The 19,280-nt window shown below is 48.9% G+C and overlaps 2 protein-coding genes across 3 annotated transcripts in view; one reads left to right on the forward strand and one right to left on the reverse strand.

Moving 5' to 3' along the window:
* LOC135808951 (uncharacterized) overlaps nucleotides 1–15,152 on the reverse strand; it is a 37,773-nt gene extending 22,621 nt beyond the window's left edge. For both annotated transcript variants that reach the window (XR_010552149.1, XM_065322202.1), the window contains exons 1-12: nucleotides 14,685–15,152; nucleotides 12,335–12,428; nucleotides 8,358–8,424; nucleotides 8,160–8,200; nucleotides 6,419–6,505; nucleotides 5,706–5,797; nucleotides 5,153–5,221; nucleotides 4,574–4,656; nucleotides 4,111–4,232; nucleotides 3,880–3,932; nucleotides 3,437–3,500; nucleotides 3,047–3,137 (exon numbers count right to left, since the gene is read on the reverse strand). Coding sequence is in view for 1 of the 2 variants with exons in the window: in XM_065322202.1 (XP_065178274.1) it covers nucleotides 3,047–3,137; nucleotides 3,437–3,500; nucleotides 3,880–3,932; nucleotides 4,111–4,232; nucleotides 4,574–4,656; nucleotides 5,153–5,221; nucleotides 5,706–5,797; nucleotides 6,419–6,505; nucleotides 8,160–8,200; nucleotides 8,358–8,424; nucleotides 12,335–12,428; nucleotides 14,685–14,866 (1,045 nt within the window). In the remaining variant the exon portion in view is untranslated. The remainder of the gene's footprint in view (nucleotides 1–3,046; nucleotides 3,138–3,436; nucleotides 3,501–3,879; nucleotides 3,933–4,110; nucleotides 4,233–4,573; nucleotides 4,657–5,152; nucleotides 5,222–5,705; nucleotides 5,798–6,418; nucleotides 6,506–8,159; nucleotides 8,201–8,357; nucleotides 8,425–12,334; nucleotides 12,429–14,684) is intronic.
* Nucleotides 15,153–15,497: 345 nt separating this feature from the next.
* LOC135808952 (protein DDI1 homolog 2-like) lies at nucleotides 15,498–19,051 on the forward strand. Its single transcript, XM_065322203.1, has 3 exons — nucleotides 15,498–16,544; nucleotides 16,986–17,282; nucleotides 17,927–19,051. The coding sequence occupies exons 1-3, from the start codon at nucleotides 15,774–15,776 to the stop codon at nucleotides 18,362–18,364; spliced, it is 1,506 nt and encodes a 501-aa protein (XP_065178275.1). The 5' UTR covers nucleotides 15,498–15,773; the 3' UTR covers nucleotides 18,365–19,051.
* Nucleotides 19,052–19,280: the final 229 nt, after the last annotated feature.

The raw sequence follows: 19,280 nt of genomic DNA on the forward strand, positions 1-19,280 counted from the left end.
ACAGATGGAAAATGCAATGAACCAGCAAAGCAAGGCAGTTATGAGCAGACCCGGGTGCTCGAAGTCAAACAACTTGCCAGAAACCTGCCCATGGATGGAAGCTTTCTTGACAAATTTTGTTTCGAGGCCATGCTCGATTGTATCAGGCCACCGTTCGATGCAATCGTTTCCCTCAAGTGTGCTGATTTTCCACGTCAAATTTGGTGGTGCAGAGGGTGCTCTAACTCCGGCACGCTAGGAGACAACTCGAAACACACACTTATTTATACCGAATTTGCTATCCCTCGATGACGACGAAAGCACCGAAACGATACGTCTGGCGTGTACCTCCACCAGTTTACCTTGTAAAAGGGTGGTTTATTGGTGAAAGACAAGCTGGTTTCAGTCAGCATGCCAGCGCAACGTAGAATAGACCCAGGGCTGAATACAAGGCACAGCACAGCACGGCCAGCACATACAGGGCACAGCACAGCACGGCCAGCACATACAGGGCACAGCACAGCACGGCCAGCACATACAGGGCACAGCACAGCACAGCCATATACAGGGCACAGCACAGCACAGCCATATACAGGGCACAGCACAGCCATACACAGGGCACAGCACAGCCATACACAGGGCACAGCACAGCCATACACAGGGCACAGCACAGCCATACACAGGGCACAGCACAGCCATACACAGGGCACAGCACAGCCATATACAGGGCACAGCACAGCACAGCCATACACAGGGCACAGCACAGCCATACACAGGGCACAGCACAGCCATACACAGGGCACAGCACAGCCATACACAGGGCACAGCACAGCCATATACAGGGCACAGCACAGCCATACACAGGGCACAGCACAGCCATACACAGGGCACAGCAAAGCCATACACAGGGCACAGCACAGCCATACACAGGGCACAGCACAGCACAGCCATACACAGGGCACAGCACAGCCATACACAGGGCACAGCACAGCCATACACAGGGCACAGCACAGCCATACACAGGGCACAGCACAGCACAGCCATACACAGGGCACAGCACAGCCATACACAGGGCACAGCACAGCCATACACAGGGCACAGCACAGCCATATACAGGGCACAGCACAGCACAGCCATACACAGGGCACAGCACAGCCATACACAGGGCACAGCACAGCCATACACAGGGCACAGCACAGCCATACACAGGGCACAGCACAGCCATATACAGGGCACAGCACAGCCATACACAGGGCACAGCACAGCCATACACAGGGCACAGCACAGCCATACACAGGGCACAGCACAGCCATACACAGGGCACAGCACAGCACAGCCATACACAGGGCACAGCACAGCCATACACAGGGCACAGCACAGCCATACACAGGGCACAGCACAGCCATACGCAGGGCACAGCACAGCACAGCCATACACAGGGCACAGCACAGCCATACACAGGGCACAGCACAGCCATACACAGGGCACAGCACAGCACAGCCATACACAGGGCACAGCACAGCCATACACAGGGCACAGCACAGCCATACACAGGGCACAGCACAGCCATACACAGGGCACAGCACAGCCATACACAGGGCACAGCACAGCCATACACAGGGCACAGCACAGCCATACACAGGGCACAGCACAGCCATACACAGGGCACAGCACAGCACAGCCATACACAGGGCACAGCACAGCCATACACAGGGCACAGCACAGCCATACACAGGGCACAGCACAGCACAGCCATACACAGGGCACAGCACAGCCATACACAGGGCACAGCACAGCCATACACAGGGCACAGCACAGCACAGCCATACACAGGGCACAGCACAGCCATACACAGGGCACAGCACAGCCATACCCAGGGCACAGCACAGCACAGCCATACACAGGGCACAGCACAGCCATACACAGGGCACAGCACAGCCATACACAGGGCACAGCACAGCCATACACAGGGCACAGCACAGCCATACACAGGGCACAGCACAGCCATACACAGGGCACAGCACAGCCATACACAGGGCACAGCACAGCCATACACAGGGCACAGCACAGCCATACACAGGGCACAGCACAGCCATACACAGGGCACAGCACAGCCATACACAGGGCACAGCACAGCCATATACAGGGCACAGCACAGCCATACACAGGGCACAGCACAGCCATACACAGGGCACAGCACAGCCATACACAGGGCACAGCACAGCCATACACAGGGCACAGCACAGCCATACACAGGGCACAGCACAGCCATACACAGGGCACAGCACAGCCATACACAGGGCACAGCACAGCACAGCCATACACAGGGCACAGCACAGCCATACACAGGGCACAGCACAGCCATACACAGGGCACAGCACAGCCATACACAGGGCACAGCACAGCACAGCCATACACAGGGCACAGCACAGCCAAACACAGGGCACAGCACAGCCATACACAGGGCACAGCACAGCCATACACAGGGCACAGCACAGCCATACACAGGGCACAGCACAGCCATACACAGGGCACAGCACAGCCATACACAGGGCACAGCACAGCCATACACAGGGCACAGCACAGCCATACACAGGGCACGGCACAGCCATACACAGGGCACAGCACAGCCATACACAGGGCACAGCACAGCCATACACAAGGCACAGCACAGCACAGCCATACACAGGGCACAGCACAGCCATACACAGGGCACAGCACAGCCATACACAGGGCACAGCACGGCCAGCACAGCCATACACAGGGCACAGCACAGCCATACACAGGGCACAGCACGGCCAGCACAGCCATACACAGGGCACAGCACAGCCATACACAGGGCACAGCACAGCCATACACAGGGCACAGCACAGCCATACACAGGGCACAGCACGGCCAGCACAGCCATACACAGGGCACAGCACAGCCATACACAGGGCACAGCACAGCACAGCCATACACAGGGCACAAAGCATACAGAAACAATACAGCAGACTGGCAAGAAGGATTCCAGATCCAACCTTAAAGTTACACACACACACACACACACACACACACACAAACGTACCAAGACCTCGCTTCTGTATCGTGTCCAGGAACACATCAAATGCTTTGAACGGTGTTCCCAGACCCCAGAGACCGAGACGCTCCATGAATGCCTGAAGCAAATAAACAATGGACACAAGAAACCAGGAAGCCAAGAAGCCACCAATTATTGATACTTTACTAATCAAAATCAAAACATGGACAATGAAAAGTCAATAGCTAGGGTTATCGTCAGATCAGTGACAAAACAAGTTATCACTCAAAGATGTGACTTTGCCAAGTTTCACCAGCAATATTCTGCAACACATGATTAAGGCTCGTTGATGGAAGGATTGGGAAAGTGATAAAAGTGAGTTCCCGTGCATTGCACGGTAGAGAGAGAGAAAGAGAGCGAAAGAAGAAGAGACCTTACCATATCTTTAACATCGGTGATACCAGTAGCACTGCAGTACACCACACGAGCTCGCGGAAGAAGCCTGATGTAACACATGACACACAGTACATGGCACAACATGCTAACTAACCTCACGCCTGAACTTACTCAAGGGTGACAGGAAATTCTAGATTTCGGTGCAAACTAATATCATTATATTCATAAGTTTGAGGGAAATATGCAAACGGGAAAAAGCCTAAAGAAAAATTGACTGTCACCACCAGGGCTCGAAGTGTGTGTGTGTGTGTGTGTGTGTGTGTGTGTGTGTGTGTGTGTGTGTGTGTGCGTGCGTGTGGGGGTGACTGTGTGTGTGTGTCCGTGAATATGTGAGAGTGAGAGAGAGGGTAAAGGGAGGGAGTAAGAAAGAGAGAGATGAAGAAAGAAAAGAGAGAGAGAGAGAGAGAGAGAGAGAGAGAACTTACCTCTGGATAGAAGCAACAGCAACAGCGACTTTAGTGCTTGCTTTCTCGTTGTCCTGAAGACAAACAGCAGATAACACAGACAAGAACAACAGCAATATCAACATCAACCACAACCCGGCTGTGAAGAACAACTGCAGTCTAAACATATGCATTTCCCCGAAGCACAGCTGACTAGAAGCGGAACAAGTAAGCTCAGTGTTAACTTATCAGTGAGCAGAAGAGATGACTTACCGGCGTGTAGTACTTTGCCTTGTGGCACTCGTCGAAAATCAGACAGCCCTCAAAGTCCTTGCCACCACACCAGGAAATGAGCTGCTCAAGACGAGTCTGCTGCTTAGAGTTAAGTGCTGAACCTACACAGAGTGGACGAGAGAGAGAGAGAGAGAGAGAGAGAGAGAGAGAGAGAGAGAGAGAGAGAGAGAGAGAGAGAGAGAGAGAGAGAGAAAGAGAGAGAGAAATTAGGGAAGAGATGATTACAAGAGATGTAGGAGAACGGCTTATTGTCCTACAAGTAAATACGAGAGCTCATAAAGCATCAATCAAGTCATCAATGAGCAGTGCAATATCTCGTTTCTATTTCCACAGAGAATTACAAATTATTCAATATAAGGACAGGACATGTCCCCAGTCCCTGACAGCACACAGCAACACACAGAAACAAGACAGCTGAATATGACACCGGAGCTTAACATACTGCCTTTAGCGACTGACGATACCAGCGTGGCATATGTACTGAAGACGATGCCTTCCTTGAAGTCCGATGGCAGACCAAACGCTCTGGAGACATAGATACCATAAGCACATTAGTACAGAGTTTCGTAAAAGCACATTCAATAGAAACACTTCACAGCTTACTAGTACTGCCAAGAGTACATAACCCCCCAGAGTGTGCAACTCCCACATACCCGGCTGTCCCGACAGAATTTCAAGTTGACGTCATTATTTATGACGCAATGCTCCTTGCACCAGTGATTTACAACATGTGTACGGGTGTCAACGCATCACACGTTTTTCTTTGCAATCATTCTGTCGGGACAGCACCCATAGTGGAGTTGCACACTCTGGGGGGTTATGTACTCTTGGTACTGCATGTTGTGACGGGCGATCTGCTTAGACAAAGAGCGCAATAACATTGGCCTGCATCAATCACATATGATTCTTTGAGTTGAACTCTGAATCCATCTCTATTTCTCATTACATCTAGGTAATACAGTTAATATGTATTGAATACTACACACACACTCAAAGAATAGAGTACATAACATGGTCGTACCTTGTCTCCTTATCCAGTTGCTGGCAGCCACTGATTACTTTCAAGTAGCATCCCAAGTCGGTTACATCACTGCATGCATGCATGCATGCACGCTCGTGCACACACACACACACGCACACGTACACACACACGTACACACACACACATCCTCGCGCATGCACACACGCAAATAAACTGTCCCCATGCCTTGGTAGGACCTGTGTTCCTCATGTGGTTGGTCATGGGTTGGGCACAAGTCTTAGCCAACACCAGTTTCCACACAAAACACAGTCAGTTCACATGCTATTTGTATTTGTACAGTCAGACCTCGCATAACCGCACACATCCATTTTTCACAAAAATATCCGGATAGGCCAGGGAACCGGATAATCAAACACACATACTGTAGGCATGCATGGCATACGGTTTAATTCGGTAACCAGAGATTTTCTTCCAGATGGCGAGGGATCCGGATGAAAGAGGACCAGATAAGCGAGATTTGACTGTCCATAAAAATTCACACATAAGCTCATGTCATTCATCTTAGTTATCATTCTAATGACTGAGTACTTACCGCTGGGCATCCAGGCACAGATCACCTGATATACTGAACCAGATATGACGGCGGCGATTTCTTATGTAGTTGTCAAGAATAATGCCTGCAATCTGAATGTGCAGATAGACATCAAAAAGAGTGCGAGGAAGGTTATGAACCCTACGCCAATAATTCTACAGGAGAAGGGATAATAAACGAGCAATACGACACCACAAATGTAACTGTCCTTCGTTAATCCAGCACTTTATAAGCCAGCACCCTCAACAAACTATAATGATTTTCAGGAATCAATGTGTAACTCATGCACACTACAACAGTTCATCAGGTGTGTTTGTCCAGTACCGTCCCTAATCCAGCAGAACTACCCTTGCACATTGGTGCCGGATTAACACAGGAACACTGTATCACAGAGCATTGAACGACTGACAGTCACTCACAATCAAGCCGCACTAAATACGAGTAAGTACACCATACAAGGCTACACTTGAGGCACTTGTGGTAGCGAGCAAGCGAGAAAGCAAGAGAGAGAGAGAGAGAGAGAGAGAGAGAGAGAGAGAGAGAGAGAGAGAGAGAGAGAGAGAGAGAGAGAGAGAGAGAGAGAGAGAGAGAGAGAGAGAGAGAGAGGAGAGAGAGAGAGAGAGGGAGAGCAGAGCTATATGTAGTGCAGTATGATGCACAGTCAACAGTGCTACAGTTGTAGCACGGTATGATGCAGAAGTGCTGTGGCTTACCTGTCTACCTTTACCCACACCAGCACCATCACCGATGAAGAAACCTGCCCGGTGCCCACTTGGAAGCAGCACTTGATGGCGTTGGCACTGCCGGTATGGATAGACAAATAGACAGCCAGATACAATATACAGTCGAGCCTCTTTAATCCAGCACCCTCTATAAACCAGCTTAGTTTCCAGCAGCCAAAAATGTCCTATTCATGCCTGCTGCCACAGTACATCAGATTTGTTAATCCAGCACTCTCCCTAATCCACCAAAATTTCCGTAGCACAAATGACGCCGGCCTATCAAGGGACCACGGTAGGACTTTCTTCTTGGTAACGATTGGCATATCTTCATCACAGTGGCCCTTTTCAAGCAATGTATACTCTAAAGTGACAAACGTTCTCGAAAGCTTGGCACACAAAAAAGCAAATTTCATACTGCTTGACAAGCATTGCTCGTGCACGCAGGCGCGTAACGCTGTACCGTAAAATTCGCAAGTGAAGCAGCTAGGCTTGGCCGGACCTGCTCGCCCAAAACAGGATGAAACTTTATAAAAGCGCCCGCGCTCAGAACACGTACGTGTATTGAGAGATCGGTGCGTGAAATGCACCTGGACCTGCTGTACATGTATCGCGACTTCTGGCTCTGACTTGACTATGTGTCCACTACAAGATCTAGACGGCATTAGTGCGCTGCATGCACTTGCACCTGTGGTTCCAAATCATCTCCTTAGTTCTTGGTTTCGTGAAACCTGTAGCAGCATTTCTATGCGGCGCCACCATGACTGTTATTTCATTACTATAGACTCATTTGCAGTGAGAAGAAATTGAAGCAATGGCGTGGTCAACTTCAGAGCCTTTCCGAGTACCGGAGAGATGGTATTTATTTTCCTGCGATGAAGAAGAGTTTTCTGCATGGTGCCTGAGTGCAGCAAAGACAACAATGGACTTGAACCATATGATCGCCCATCCAAGACGGGGTGATATTACGCCAGCTGGCATCAGCCGAATATCTGTGCAGGGTAACTAGTCTTGCACTGAACTCCATAGTGCTACAAGGACAAGACCTAATGCGTACCCTCTGCTAGTCTTGCACTGAACTCCATAGTGCTACAAGGACAAGACCTAATGCTTACCCTCTGCTAGTCTTGCACTGAACTCCATAGTGCTACAAGGACAAGACCTAATGCTTACCCTCTGCTAGTCTTGCACTGAACTACATAGTGCTACAAGGACAAGACCTAATGCTTACCCTCTGCTAGTCTTGCACTGAACTCCATAGTGCTACAAGGACAAGACCTAATGCTTACCCTCTGCTAGTCTTGCACTGAACTACATAGTGCTACAAGGACAAGACCTAATGCTTACCCTCTGCTAGTCTTGCACTGAACTCCATAGTGCTACAAGGACAAGACCTAATGCTTACCCTCTGCTAGTCTTGCACTGAACTCCATAGTGCTACAAGGACAAGACCTAATGCTTACCCTCAGGCCCTATACAGTGCTGTCGGTTGCCGAAGCACTGGGGGGGGGGGGGGGGGGGGGGGGCAGCCCCGTAGACTATATCGTTCTTATGTTCATGTACTGCAGTTTATGCACAGTTGAGTCGCCGCGTGTACTTTCGTATGCTGTGCTTGGTGAAATTCTGGGCTGTTCGCTCTTCGGCACTCCGTTCTTCGGCGCCAGACAGTACTATATAGGCAGTGTTCTGAATGTCACAAAGAGACTTGATACTCACAAAGAGACTTGATACTCACAGCGTACAAAATGCCTTCCAGCTGCAAAGCACTGAGGCGACCTGTCATACAGGAAAAGTAGAGAACGGAACAGTGCACAGTTTCATTGACACAGTTGACAACTCTATAACACACTGCTATCCCTAATACAGGCACTGCAGGTTACAAAAATAGCAATATGGTCAGTCGCCAAAGGCTCATCAACAAGGCGCAACTAACCGGACTTGATTAGCTCCTCTGGCAAAGAGTCGCATAGTGGATAAGTAGCAGGCGGCAGTGGCTGTGCCTGCAATATAGTATCCACACAGACACAGACACACACATGCACACACACACATACATACACACACACACACCTGGTCCTGGTAAACACTGCCATTACGGTCATGTGTCCCCTTACGGGGCCGACAATATAGAACGACGAGCGGGACCATGTTCAAGAGAGCCATCTCCAGCAGCTATGGATCTGGCTTATCATCCGAAACGATTCCTCTCACGGCTGCCGCTAGAACTGGTCCATCACTCTCCACAACAGAGCGAACATTCCATGAGCCAACGCTCAGAGTCGTTCCAAGTCGTCGTCTTCGTGCGGTAGTTTGCTCCACTCGCGGGCTTGCAAAGCCTCGCCAAGGACTCCGAGGTGGGGGCGACGAGGAGAGTGTCGGCATCGTAACTATCCGACCAAGTCTCCTGTCGGTGAATAGCCCACCTCAGGCACTGTTGGCCTGGACGGCTGGGGACACCCCAGACCGTCAACAACGGCGAGCACAAGCATGGACGGAGGCCAGAAACAAGAGCCCGGAAAAGTACAACCGTTCTCCACCAGAGCAGAGAACACATACATTGTCAAGATGTTCAACTATTTGAAAGATTTTCTTATCGTCGGAAACGATTCCTCTCACGGCGGCCGCTCGAACTGGTCCATCACTCTCCACAACAGAGCAAACATTCCATGAGCCAATGCTCAGAGTCGTTCCAAGTTGTCGTCTTCGTGCGGTAGTTTGCTCCACTCGCGGGCTTGCAAGGCCTCGCGAAGGACTCTGAGGTGGGGCGACGAGGAGAGTGTCGGCATTGTAACTATCCGACCAAGTCTCCTGTCGGTGAATACCCCACCTCAGGCACTGTTGGCATGGACGGCTGGGGACACCCCAGGCCGTCCACAATGGCTAGAACAAGCACGGACGGAGGCCAGAAACAAGAGCCCGAAAAAGTACAACAGTCCTCCACCAGAGCAGAGAACACACACACACACACACACGCAGACACACACACACACACACACACTGTACTGTACTGTACTTGCTCACTGCCAAAACTGGTCACTTAGGTCTCCCCGGGAGAGGGGAGAGAGACTCAAAAGGAATCTTGGAAAGATGATTCCATCGAACCACCCAACGGCCGACACCCCCTGAAATCCCCAAACTAGGGTGGACTTGAACTGATCCCACGTATGAGCTCACCACACCTCAGTAAGTGGCCCTGGGTGTGGACAAGGTGCGGAAAAAGGATTGACGGCATCAGGGTATCCGTCCCGGGATCCAACTGCAGTTACCCCTGCCCCAGTGAAGGTATACTTGCTACTAGTGTGGGTGGCTAAATCAGAGTGGATCTGATACGAGAGAGCTTGGAAGCTCAGGGCCCTCGCTATGCTTTTTTGCCTTGATGACCTAGATAAAAAAAGCATAGGGATGTTAGGGGCCGTCCAAGGTTACCAATAATATTTTCAAAACGAAATGTTTTCGTTTGTGGGTGGGTGGGTTTGATGGAGTTTCGTTTTGAAAATAATTATTGAATGCTTATGGAGAATGCCCAGTTACTTCTGGATGTCGAAAATTGACATCAATATTTTATTGCAATTCGTTTTACCTGCAGAAAAGGTGGGTGGGTGGGTGGGGGCTGAAAAATACTAAAACTTTTCGTTTTGTAAAAACAATCAGTAACCCCGGACGGCCCCTTATAAATTCTTATAAGTTTCTACTTTTTGTTTTTAGACATAACCTGGGATTCGAACCCGCACTATCGCCCTGCATGCATCCCCCAATACACTTTGCATACATACTAATTCTTCTAAGTTGCTTCACGTTATGATCTTGTATTTGAAAGCCCTATTTGAATATGCATTGTGGCCAGCCGTCTTTGAATGTACGGTACGGGATAGGTACGGGACAGGCATGGGACAGGTACGGTCGAGGGTAATACGACACCGTCTACCGCCTTGATGACGGCAAAAAAAAGAAAAGGGATGTTATAAATTTTTCAATTCTCCTATTTTTTTCAAGCATTACCTGGGGTTCGAACCCGCACTATCGCCCCACATGCATTCCCACATACACTTTGCATTCGTACTCATTCTTCCAAGTTGCTTCACGTTATGATCTTGCGTTTGAAAGCCCTATTTGAATATTGCGGCCAGCTGTATGTGGCCAGCTGTGTTTGATGGTACGGTACGGTACGGGACAGATACGGGATAGCGCCAGGCGTGACACAAACAAACACCAAATTAAAGCAGTGTGGACCCTGGCTAGCGCCAGACGTTACTGAAGTAACGTCTTCTGCATAGCTACGGGAATAAGCTTCACTAGCACCATTGATTACACAAAAGTTAATCTAGCCAGAAGCAGTCCATGGTTAACAGGTATGTATACTTGAAGTAGAAAGTATATGAACCCTGAAACCAACAAAGGTGGTAGGTACAACAATACACCTTCAAGAGCCGAGCCCGTTGGCAACAGACCCAACACTATCTGGCATAAGTGCACCCACCAACCGAACTAGCTGGCACAAGACACACACAGACGCACACATAGACACACACACAGATACACAGATACACACACACATACATACACACACATACATATATACAGTGCGTATCGGTTATAGTGTGGTCATGTAAAAGAATATACTGCCTACAAGAATGAACTCTCCTATTTTCATAATCATAACATGGGTTTCATGTGTATATTTATTCTTACAAGCAATGTTATCGTGTAATAGAATATATCGGTCCTAAGAATGGACTTTGTGTAGCAAAACATGCCAGATTAGTACAAAGTGTATTGCCTGTAGTAATAACATCTGCCCGATACAGTTCTGAGCCGACTCGAATTGCATCATAATGCTGCAAGTGCATCTGTTGTGGTCATGTAACTCATGTTGCTCAGCCACATGGTGAACCTAATAGGCTATGGCCCAGTTTGGGACTACTTTGGAAGTATGAGCAACCGTATACACAGTAGCACTACGTTGCATGTATGATGATCTTCCTGGCTACGCGCACATGCATATGATACGTCACACTATATTTATCGTGTGTAAGAAATATCGGAAATAAGAATAGAAAGTCGTTTTTCAAACACCCACGCTATAACCGATACCTACTGTACATACAAACACACACAGATACAGGGCCTGCTCTAGACATTCAACACAGCCCGGTCAAAGTGTACCTGGCGCATGTAGGCCAGCCGGGTCAAGCCGGGTCAGATCATCCGGCAGAAAAACAAACCAAAAAGCCTGCTCAAAACGCAGGAAAACAGAAAGGCGGATTTATTACCGGAAATCGGAAATTTTAGAGAACAAGGCGAACTATCAAAGTCCACAAACGTAGATAGAAGGTAAACGATAAAGCGTGAGTTCTTTTTCTCTTCGCGCCGCTTTTGACTGCCTGCCCCCGGCCCCATCGACTTTGAATGTCCTGACTTCCTGCTCGCCGGCCGCTGGCCAGATCGCGCTCGAACCAGTTGACCCCAGTTGACCCTAGCCGAGTTTCTGTCGCTTGTAGACTAGTGTAGTGTGTACGATTGCGCTAGATTTGCAACAGATGGGGTCCGCGAGTCGTAAAATACCGGTATTTTAGGAATCCATTGTCAGTTTGAGACATTTTTCAGCCAGGTCAGACTGGACCCGGTGTTATCTGTTCAGCCAGGTCGTGCAGTTCCCCAGCCGGGCGCGTGACCCGGCTGACCCGGCTCTCCAGCAGGCCCTGAGATACACACACAATATTTTTAAGCCTCCTGCACGGGCAGGGCGATAAATCCTTGAATAGAAATGCCACTGAACCCAAAGTTAACTCTTGCTATCACATCACTACTGTATGACATACATAGTGCTTGGTCAGTTCAACACAGGTCATCGCAGAACATATACACTGTCCACACACTGTACACACACACCATAACCTCATCATGCCTTACAGCAAGCGAAGCTGCCTCCACAATCTTCCCGGGGTGAGGGCAGGCATGGGGTATAGCTGGGAGGCTGTTGCTGTACGATGAAAACACTTCACGGCTGAAGATGGAAGAGAGAGAGAGAGAGAGAGAGAGAGAGAGAGAGAGAGAGAGAGAGAGAGAGAGAGAGAGAGAGAGAGAGAGAGAGAGAGAGAGAGAGAGAGAGAGAGAGAGAGAGAGAGAGAGAGAGAGAGAGAGATGGAAACAGCATGCAACTGACAGGGGTAAAATCTATTTCTGATTTCATCAAAAATCCAGAAGTCCAACAACAAATTGTTCCAGCACCTATTTGGATGCAGACCAAGCTGGGACAAGCATATATAAATGCATGCAATCACGCTATTCTCCACACTACTATCATCAACATATGTTTTCCCCTTCTCTTCCCTGGTGTGGTTGTCCAACACCCAATCTCTTCCCTGCCTAATGTTCTCACTATATGGTGATGTGTTGTATTACTGTAAACAGGAAACCTTAAGTTAGCGCTCTGGAATCCTTTGCGGTTTTCACGATGGGTGCGAAGTCGCAAAAGGTAAGCCGCGCGAAACGTAGAACTGTAAAATTAAAAAAGACTAAAGACATTGACTCCAATCGCACCCATTTCCAGGTGCAAATAATTGGTCTGTGCTCGCCAATCAAGAACTTCAACCGGCACAATCGTTTCCCAGTTGACAGTAAATGAAAAACACACACAGGTACAAACTTGCACATCTGGTGCCAAAGCAGAGCGAAAGAAAGCATACCGGTTGTCATATAGCACGTGACTGTTAGGATTGCTGAGCAACAGGATCTCAAGACTGCGCTTCACAATTTCCTTATGAAGCTCCCTGCTGATCAAAGTGTCAAGATTGAAGCTGATTTAGCACTGAGAGGAGTTGTCTCTGACAGTCAACAATTTTTGTTTTCGATTTCAAGGAATGCTTTCATGGGCACAATGAAGTGACGAGCCATGAACATAACTGACCCTGTACCTACCCAGTGTGTGTGTTTGTGTGTGTGTGTGTGTGTGTGTGTGTGAGGTGTGTGTGTGTGTGTGTGTGGGGGGGGGGGGGTGTGAGGTGTGTGTGTGTGTGTGTGTGTGTGTGTGTGTGTGTGTGTGTGTGTGTGTGTGTGAGGTGTGTGTGTGTGTGTGTGTGTGAGTGTGTGTGTGAGGTGTGTGTGTGTGTATGTGTGTGTGTGCATTTGTGTGTGTGTGTGTGTGTGTGTGTGTGTGTGTGTGTGTGTGTGTGTGTGTGTGTGTGTGTGTGTGTGTGTGTGTGAGGTGTGTGTGTGTGTGTGTGTGTGTGTGTGTGTGTGTGTGTGTGTGAGTGTGTGTGTGAGGTGTGTGTGTGTGTGTGTGTGTATGTGTGTGTGTGTGTGTGTGTGTGTGTGCATGTGTGTGTGTGTGTGTGTGTGTGTGTGTGTGTGTGTGTGTGTGTGTGTGTGTGTGTGAGGTGTGTGTGTGTGTGTGAGGTGTGTGTGTGTGTGTGTGTGTGTGTGTGTGTGTGTGTGAGGTGTGTATGTGTGTGAGGTGTGTGTGTGTGTGTATGTGTGTGTGTGTGTGTGTGTGTGTGCATGTGTGTGTGTGTGTGTGTGTGTGTGTGTGTGTGTGTGTGTGTGTGTGTGTGTGTGTGTGAGGTGTGTGTGTGTGTGTGTGTGTGTGTGTGTGTGTGTGTGTGTGTGCAGTACTATTCCCAGTACCAGATAGAAATCGATCTACGTGCACTGGAGTGATTCTGAGAGTACTGTACATGCAAACCAGGGGCGTAGCACCCGCTACGACTGGTACGGCCATGGCCGTACCACTTTTCGAAAAGTGTGGTCCGTCCGAAACGTGCAAAACCGTAATAAAAAATCAGGATCCATCGATGGCATGCATATATGCGCATCAGACTTTGACCTTTTTCTAGACTCGTAGATCTGTTATGCATCTGTAGTCGTAGACCCTACTGAGTACTGTACTCGACTCGACTGCACACTACCGTCGTTACGTACACGTAGAAGTGTGCCAGAAGTTCCCAGAACGCAGGATTTTGTGTCTTTTTTACAAAATTTTCCCGGGGGAGGTCCCCCGGACCCCCCTCCAACACGGCCTTCGGCCGTACCACTTCCAAAACCCCTCCTACGCCCCTGCAAACATGTAGACTAGCCACTGGCCCTGGGCCTGGGGAAATGACAAAATTGAATTTTGGGCCTCAACACAGCATCTACTTTAGCAAGCGACATTTGACTATCATACACGATCAATATTATTAATTTCACCACAAATAAGTCTGAAATTATCCTGCAGTGTACTTTTCTACAATGGCAGGCTACATGGTGGGAGGCAGTCCTGTACCTCAACGTTTCTGCTACACCTTGTGCCGCCATTTTGCTGATTTCTTCTTGCTCTTCACTGGGCTTTTCCACTCGGTTCATATTGCGTCTAGCTGGTCCTGTTGACTGTACAGGGACAGGGGGCTTATTAGCTTTCGAGCCCATTTTGACAGAACCAATGGGTTGGCTGGCGGAGATATCCATAACTGGCCTAAGCAAGTTGTAGAAGTCAATGAATGGAAATTATACTAACAAAATGTTCAAAAATGTTCAAGTCTACACACATCTAGAGCCAGTGGATGAAGTAACATCCACGACCAGCATTATCATAATCAAAGCTGAAAGACCTCAATCATGCAGTGAGCAGGTGAACAATCTAACAAATCTAAAATCACATGAGCAAGATATCACTCAAGCTCAAAGATCAAAAACAGAAAGAAGCAAGCGCTGATTCGATATTCGCGAAGAAAGTTTTGTTGATCGATCAGCGCTGGGCGTGGGCCATGCCTGTGCTGTGGCTTGTGTGGTTCCCGCAATATTCGTACCGCCCCATGCGCATATGCATGCATGGCCCAGTTTGCATTTCGCGCCACAAATAAAATCATTTTGTGTATTAAATTGTTATAAGTGCACCCACGTGCCAAGCGCGCGGGCCGCGGTACCGGGTGCACCGGACCGTACCGCGCGTTCCGGTACGCGCGGATCTACGCGCGTACGCGGTGCTGGTAGATCTACACTGGTACGTGGTACGTGTAAGCAAGAGTACATGAAAACCATGTACTCTTGGTGTAAGATCTACTAAGATTTCAAACAACCAAAAATTCGAATCGTTCTTTCCAGGTGCTTGTAGAAAAGACCCCAGTGTAGTTCTCTGTTCTGTCTTTTCTGTCTGACATGAAGAACGAAAACTGATAGATAAGTAGCTGAGCAAAGCTCATTTTGATCGCGTTATCTGTAGATTCTTGCCCATTCTAACATTGAGCTACCCTGAGGATTGCTCCTAGTTGTGGAACAGTGGATCGATCGCTGCCTCTCGAGCTCGGCTGATTTTCTTCTCTGAGTGTTTCTCGCACTACAGTATTTCATTTGAATTTTTGGAAGATTTTCGACCATGAAGCTAACTGTGGTATCATTGGAGACCGATAGCGCCCAGGAGCTGGACGTAGCTCCGGACATGGAAATAATGAATGTCAAAGCACTGCTGGAGGCTGTGACAGGTACTTCGGCCGATTCCATGATCTTGACATTCCAGCAAACCCCTCTTGCTGACGATGAAAGAACGTTGGATGACTATGGCCTTGTAGATGGGGGGTTGATAACGATAAGTACAAGCAGTACTACTGCCAGTGGGTCAGGGATTAGTGCACCTCATCCTAATCCGCCTGTGTCAGCCGCTGGCGCTGCTGCTGGTCCTTCTGGTGTTCCACATGGCAATAGTGCTGGTGTTGGTGTGGGGGCTCCGCCATCAGGTGCCATGCTACCGAACATTGACTGGTCAAGTGTGAGTGTGGCTGGTAGTAATCCCAGTAACAGGTCACCACGGACACAGGGAGCGCCAACTCGGGCTGCACCCAGTGATGAAGAAGACCCGATGGTACTGCGTCAGAAGCTGCTTGATGATCCCGTACAAGCACAGCTATTGTCAGAAAATAACCCATCGCTTTACCAAGCATTGGTTAGCGGAGATCCTGAGAAGTGGAAGGAAGAACTACAGCGGCAGCGTGCTTTCATTGCTGAGCAGAACGTGGAGAGAATACGACTGCTGGCTGCGGACCCGTTTGACAGTCAAGCACAAGAAGCTATTGCGGAAAGGATTCGAATGGAGAACGTCGAGGCAAACATGCGGACCGCCATGGAACATAACCCGGAAGCATTCGGTCAGGTATGTGCAAGAGAACATTGCATCCAATATTTCTGTACACACTGTACCAGGGTGGATGTGTCTGTCTGTCTGTGTGTGTGAAGCCGCAACCTCTCGATTTCCAATGGAGAGGTTTTCAATTCCCGACGATTATGGTCGCACACATGTTCTCTTTCTTCTTCTCTTTCTCCTTTCATTCTCCTGGGTAGTTGCCAACAGCCATTGCATTCCGGAGTATATGGTGTGATGTGTGTGTGTAAAAAAAGAATGAAAAAATGAAAATAGGGATTCACTGGCCAAAAAAACCTGTTTCATTTTACAAGAATAAAGTTGCGCGAAACACACATAGCATCCGCCTCAGTGGTGCATCGTGTGACTGTGCTGCCTTGTGCTATTTGCACTGCATTGTTTTTCGACAAACTATTCTTTTTTTCACGTGTTTATGATGATGCCCTTGCTCAGGTGGTTATGCTCTACGTCAAGTGTAAGGTGAACGGAGTGGCTGTAAAGGCATTCGTCGATTCCGGTGCTCAGATGACCATCGTGAGCAAGGCGTGTGCCGAGCGATGCAACATCATGCGACTGATGGACGGCCGGTATGCGGGCATCGCGCGCGGTGTTGGCACGCAGAAGATCCTTGGCCGGGTGCACCTGGCACAGATCCAAATAGAAGATGACTTCCTGCAGGCGTCGTTCTCAATACTCGAGGAGCAGACCATGGACCTACTGATCGGTTTGGACATGTTGAAGCGGCACCAGGTACAGTGCTGCATCATGTGTATGTTTGTTTTAAAGTGACGTTGCTTCCTATCATAGGAAGTGGTTTTTAGAGCATGTCCTATCAGTTTGGTGATGTACCTCTACTGGTAATTGAATGAAACCCATGTTGTTGGATGTCTGTAACTCAGCAACGGTTCTGCTGCACTGTTGGGCGTCTGTAACTCAGCAACGGTTCTGCTGCACTGTTGGACGTCTGTAACTCAGCCACGGTTCTGCTGCACTGTTGCGGAAAAGAGTGGCGGTGTGCATGAGTGCAGCCCAGGTGTATGGCACCGCTCAAGCATTCAGCAGTTAGCAGCGTGGAATACGAAGATATCCCGTACTAGTGCATTGACTGCTACGAATTCCATTTATGCGGGATGGCCACTGGGGCCCTGCACCAAAGGGCATTGCTATCCGGAACAGGTGCTTCAAATCATGATTTCAGAAACTTGCTGGCAGAAAGTGAGCTGTCCCCAAAAGAAATAGCACATTATAGCTGATGTATTTCTAGTATTCCTGCAAGCACTATATTGACCTAGTTGATAGTCCGGTCAAGAGGAGTACTACATTATGTGTAGGTGGCATCGGCAGCATTCACATCATCTTCACTGGTTTGCGTAATGTCTGCTGTTATCATACAGTGCTGCATCGATCTACGCAAGAATGTGTTACACATTGGCACCACTGGCACTGAAACGCCATTCCTAGCTGAGAAAGACCTACCAAGTGATGCGAGGCTGACCATGGCCCGTACCATGTCGGATGCATCGGATGCTGAGCTGGCCGCGACGTTGGCCGAATCAGCTAGCCAGCAACAGCAGCAGGCACAGGGGGCTCAGCCTGGTGGAGCATTGACCAGTGCAGCTGAGCAACCCGTGTCCCCGCAGGCTGCACTCTCCCCTGCCAACGCTGCTGCACTGTCGCCTGCGCCTGGTGTGAACGAAGCCAGTGTGAGTCAGCTGCAAGGGATGGGATTCTCACGCCAGGACGCAATAGCTGCTTTGCAAGAGTCCGGAGGGGACTATAACATGGCACTGATGTCCCTCTTTGCAAGGTCATTAAGTGGAGTTGGACACTAGCAGGTGCCAACACTCTTTCTAGGAAGCGTCATTATGTTGACTCAGGCTGCTGTGCACCCTGATAGCTGTGTGCGTTTGGTTCTTAGTTCCAATGCTAGTCGTGTTTGCTATCTGTCCAGTGATCCTGACCTCACTACTTGGATGTCCTCGTTTTTTCTTTTCTTTTTTGTATTTTCTATATCTTTATTTCGTATCACTGTGTGTTCCACTCATTCTCTGTACATGTACAGTCATGTACTCTGCTCTAGCTATTATACCATGATATATTTCAGCTTCCCTGCTGTGGCTGTTCAAGCCATGCTTCCTAATTATTTGTTCCAGTGCAGTAGCAGCAGCAGGGACATCGCAACACTACCTTCAATTTTCAGCACTGACGAAATGAATAGTGGTGATAAGGATGCATTTGGATGCAGTACTATTTCCAGCATTCAACTCTGCATACGCCCGCTGCCTGTTGGTAAAGACTGAACTCGGATCCGTTATGGCAGGTCAGCGCTCCGTGTTTATGAAGGTGGCGCTACTGATGTAATTCATAGCTATTCCTCTCCGCTGATTTCCAAGCAATGTTCCTTATTTTTATCGTGTATCTCTGCCCAACAGCTGTATCTGACTGCTCATTACTTTTCATAGCTATTTTTACTCTTTACGGTCGGACCATAAGAATGAAACAAACTTGGACTAACAAGATGCCCCGAACTTCAGAAGAGACTTGGCAAAGCTTGGACTGTGCTAGCAAGTGCGTGTCTATTGAAATATACTTCTGAAGTAGGACATACACACCACACACCACACACGCACACACACATACACACACGCACATGTGCAAACGTTTCGTTGCACTTGCAGATCTAGACTACATGTAGACAGAGCGCAGTGTTATCATGGTTATGTCGCAGTCGTGGCAGTCGTTGCCTTG

Source organism: Sycon ciliatum, chromosome 2 (assembly GCF_964019385.1).
Source record: "Sycon ciliatum chromosome 2, ocSycCili1.1, whole genome shotgun sequence".
Lineage (NCBI taxonomy): Eukaryota > Metazoa > Porifera > Calcarea > Leucosolenida > Sycettidae > Sycon > Sycon ciliatum.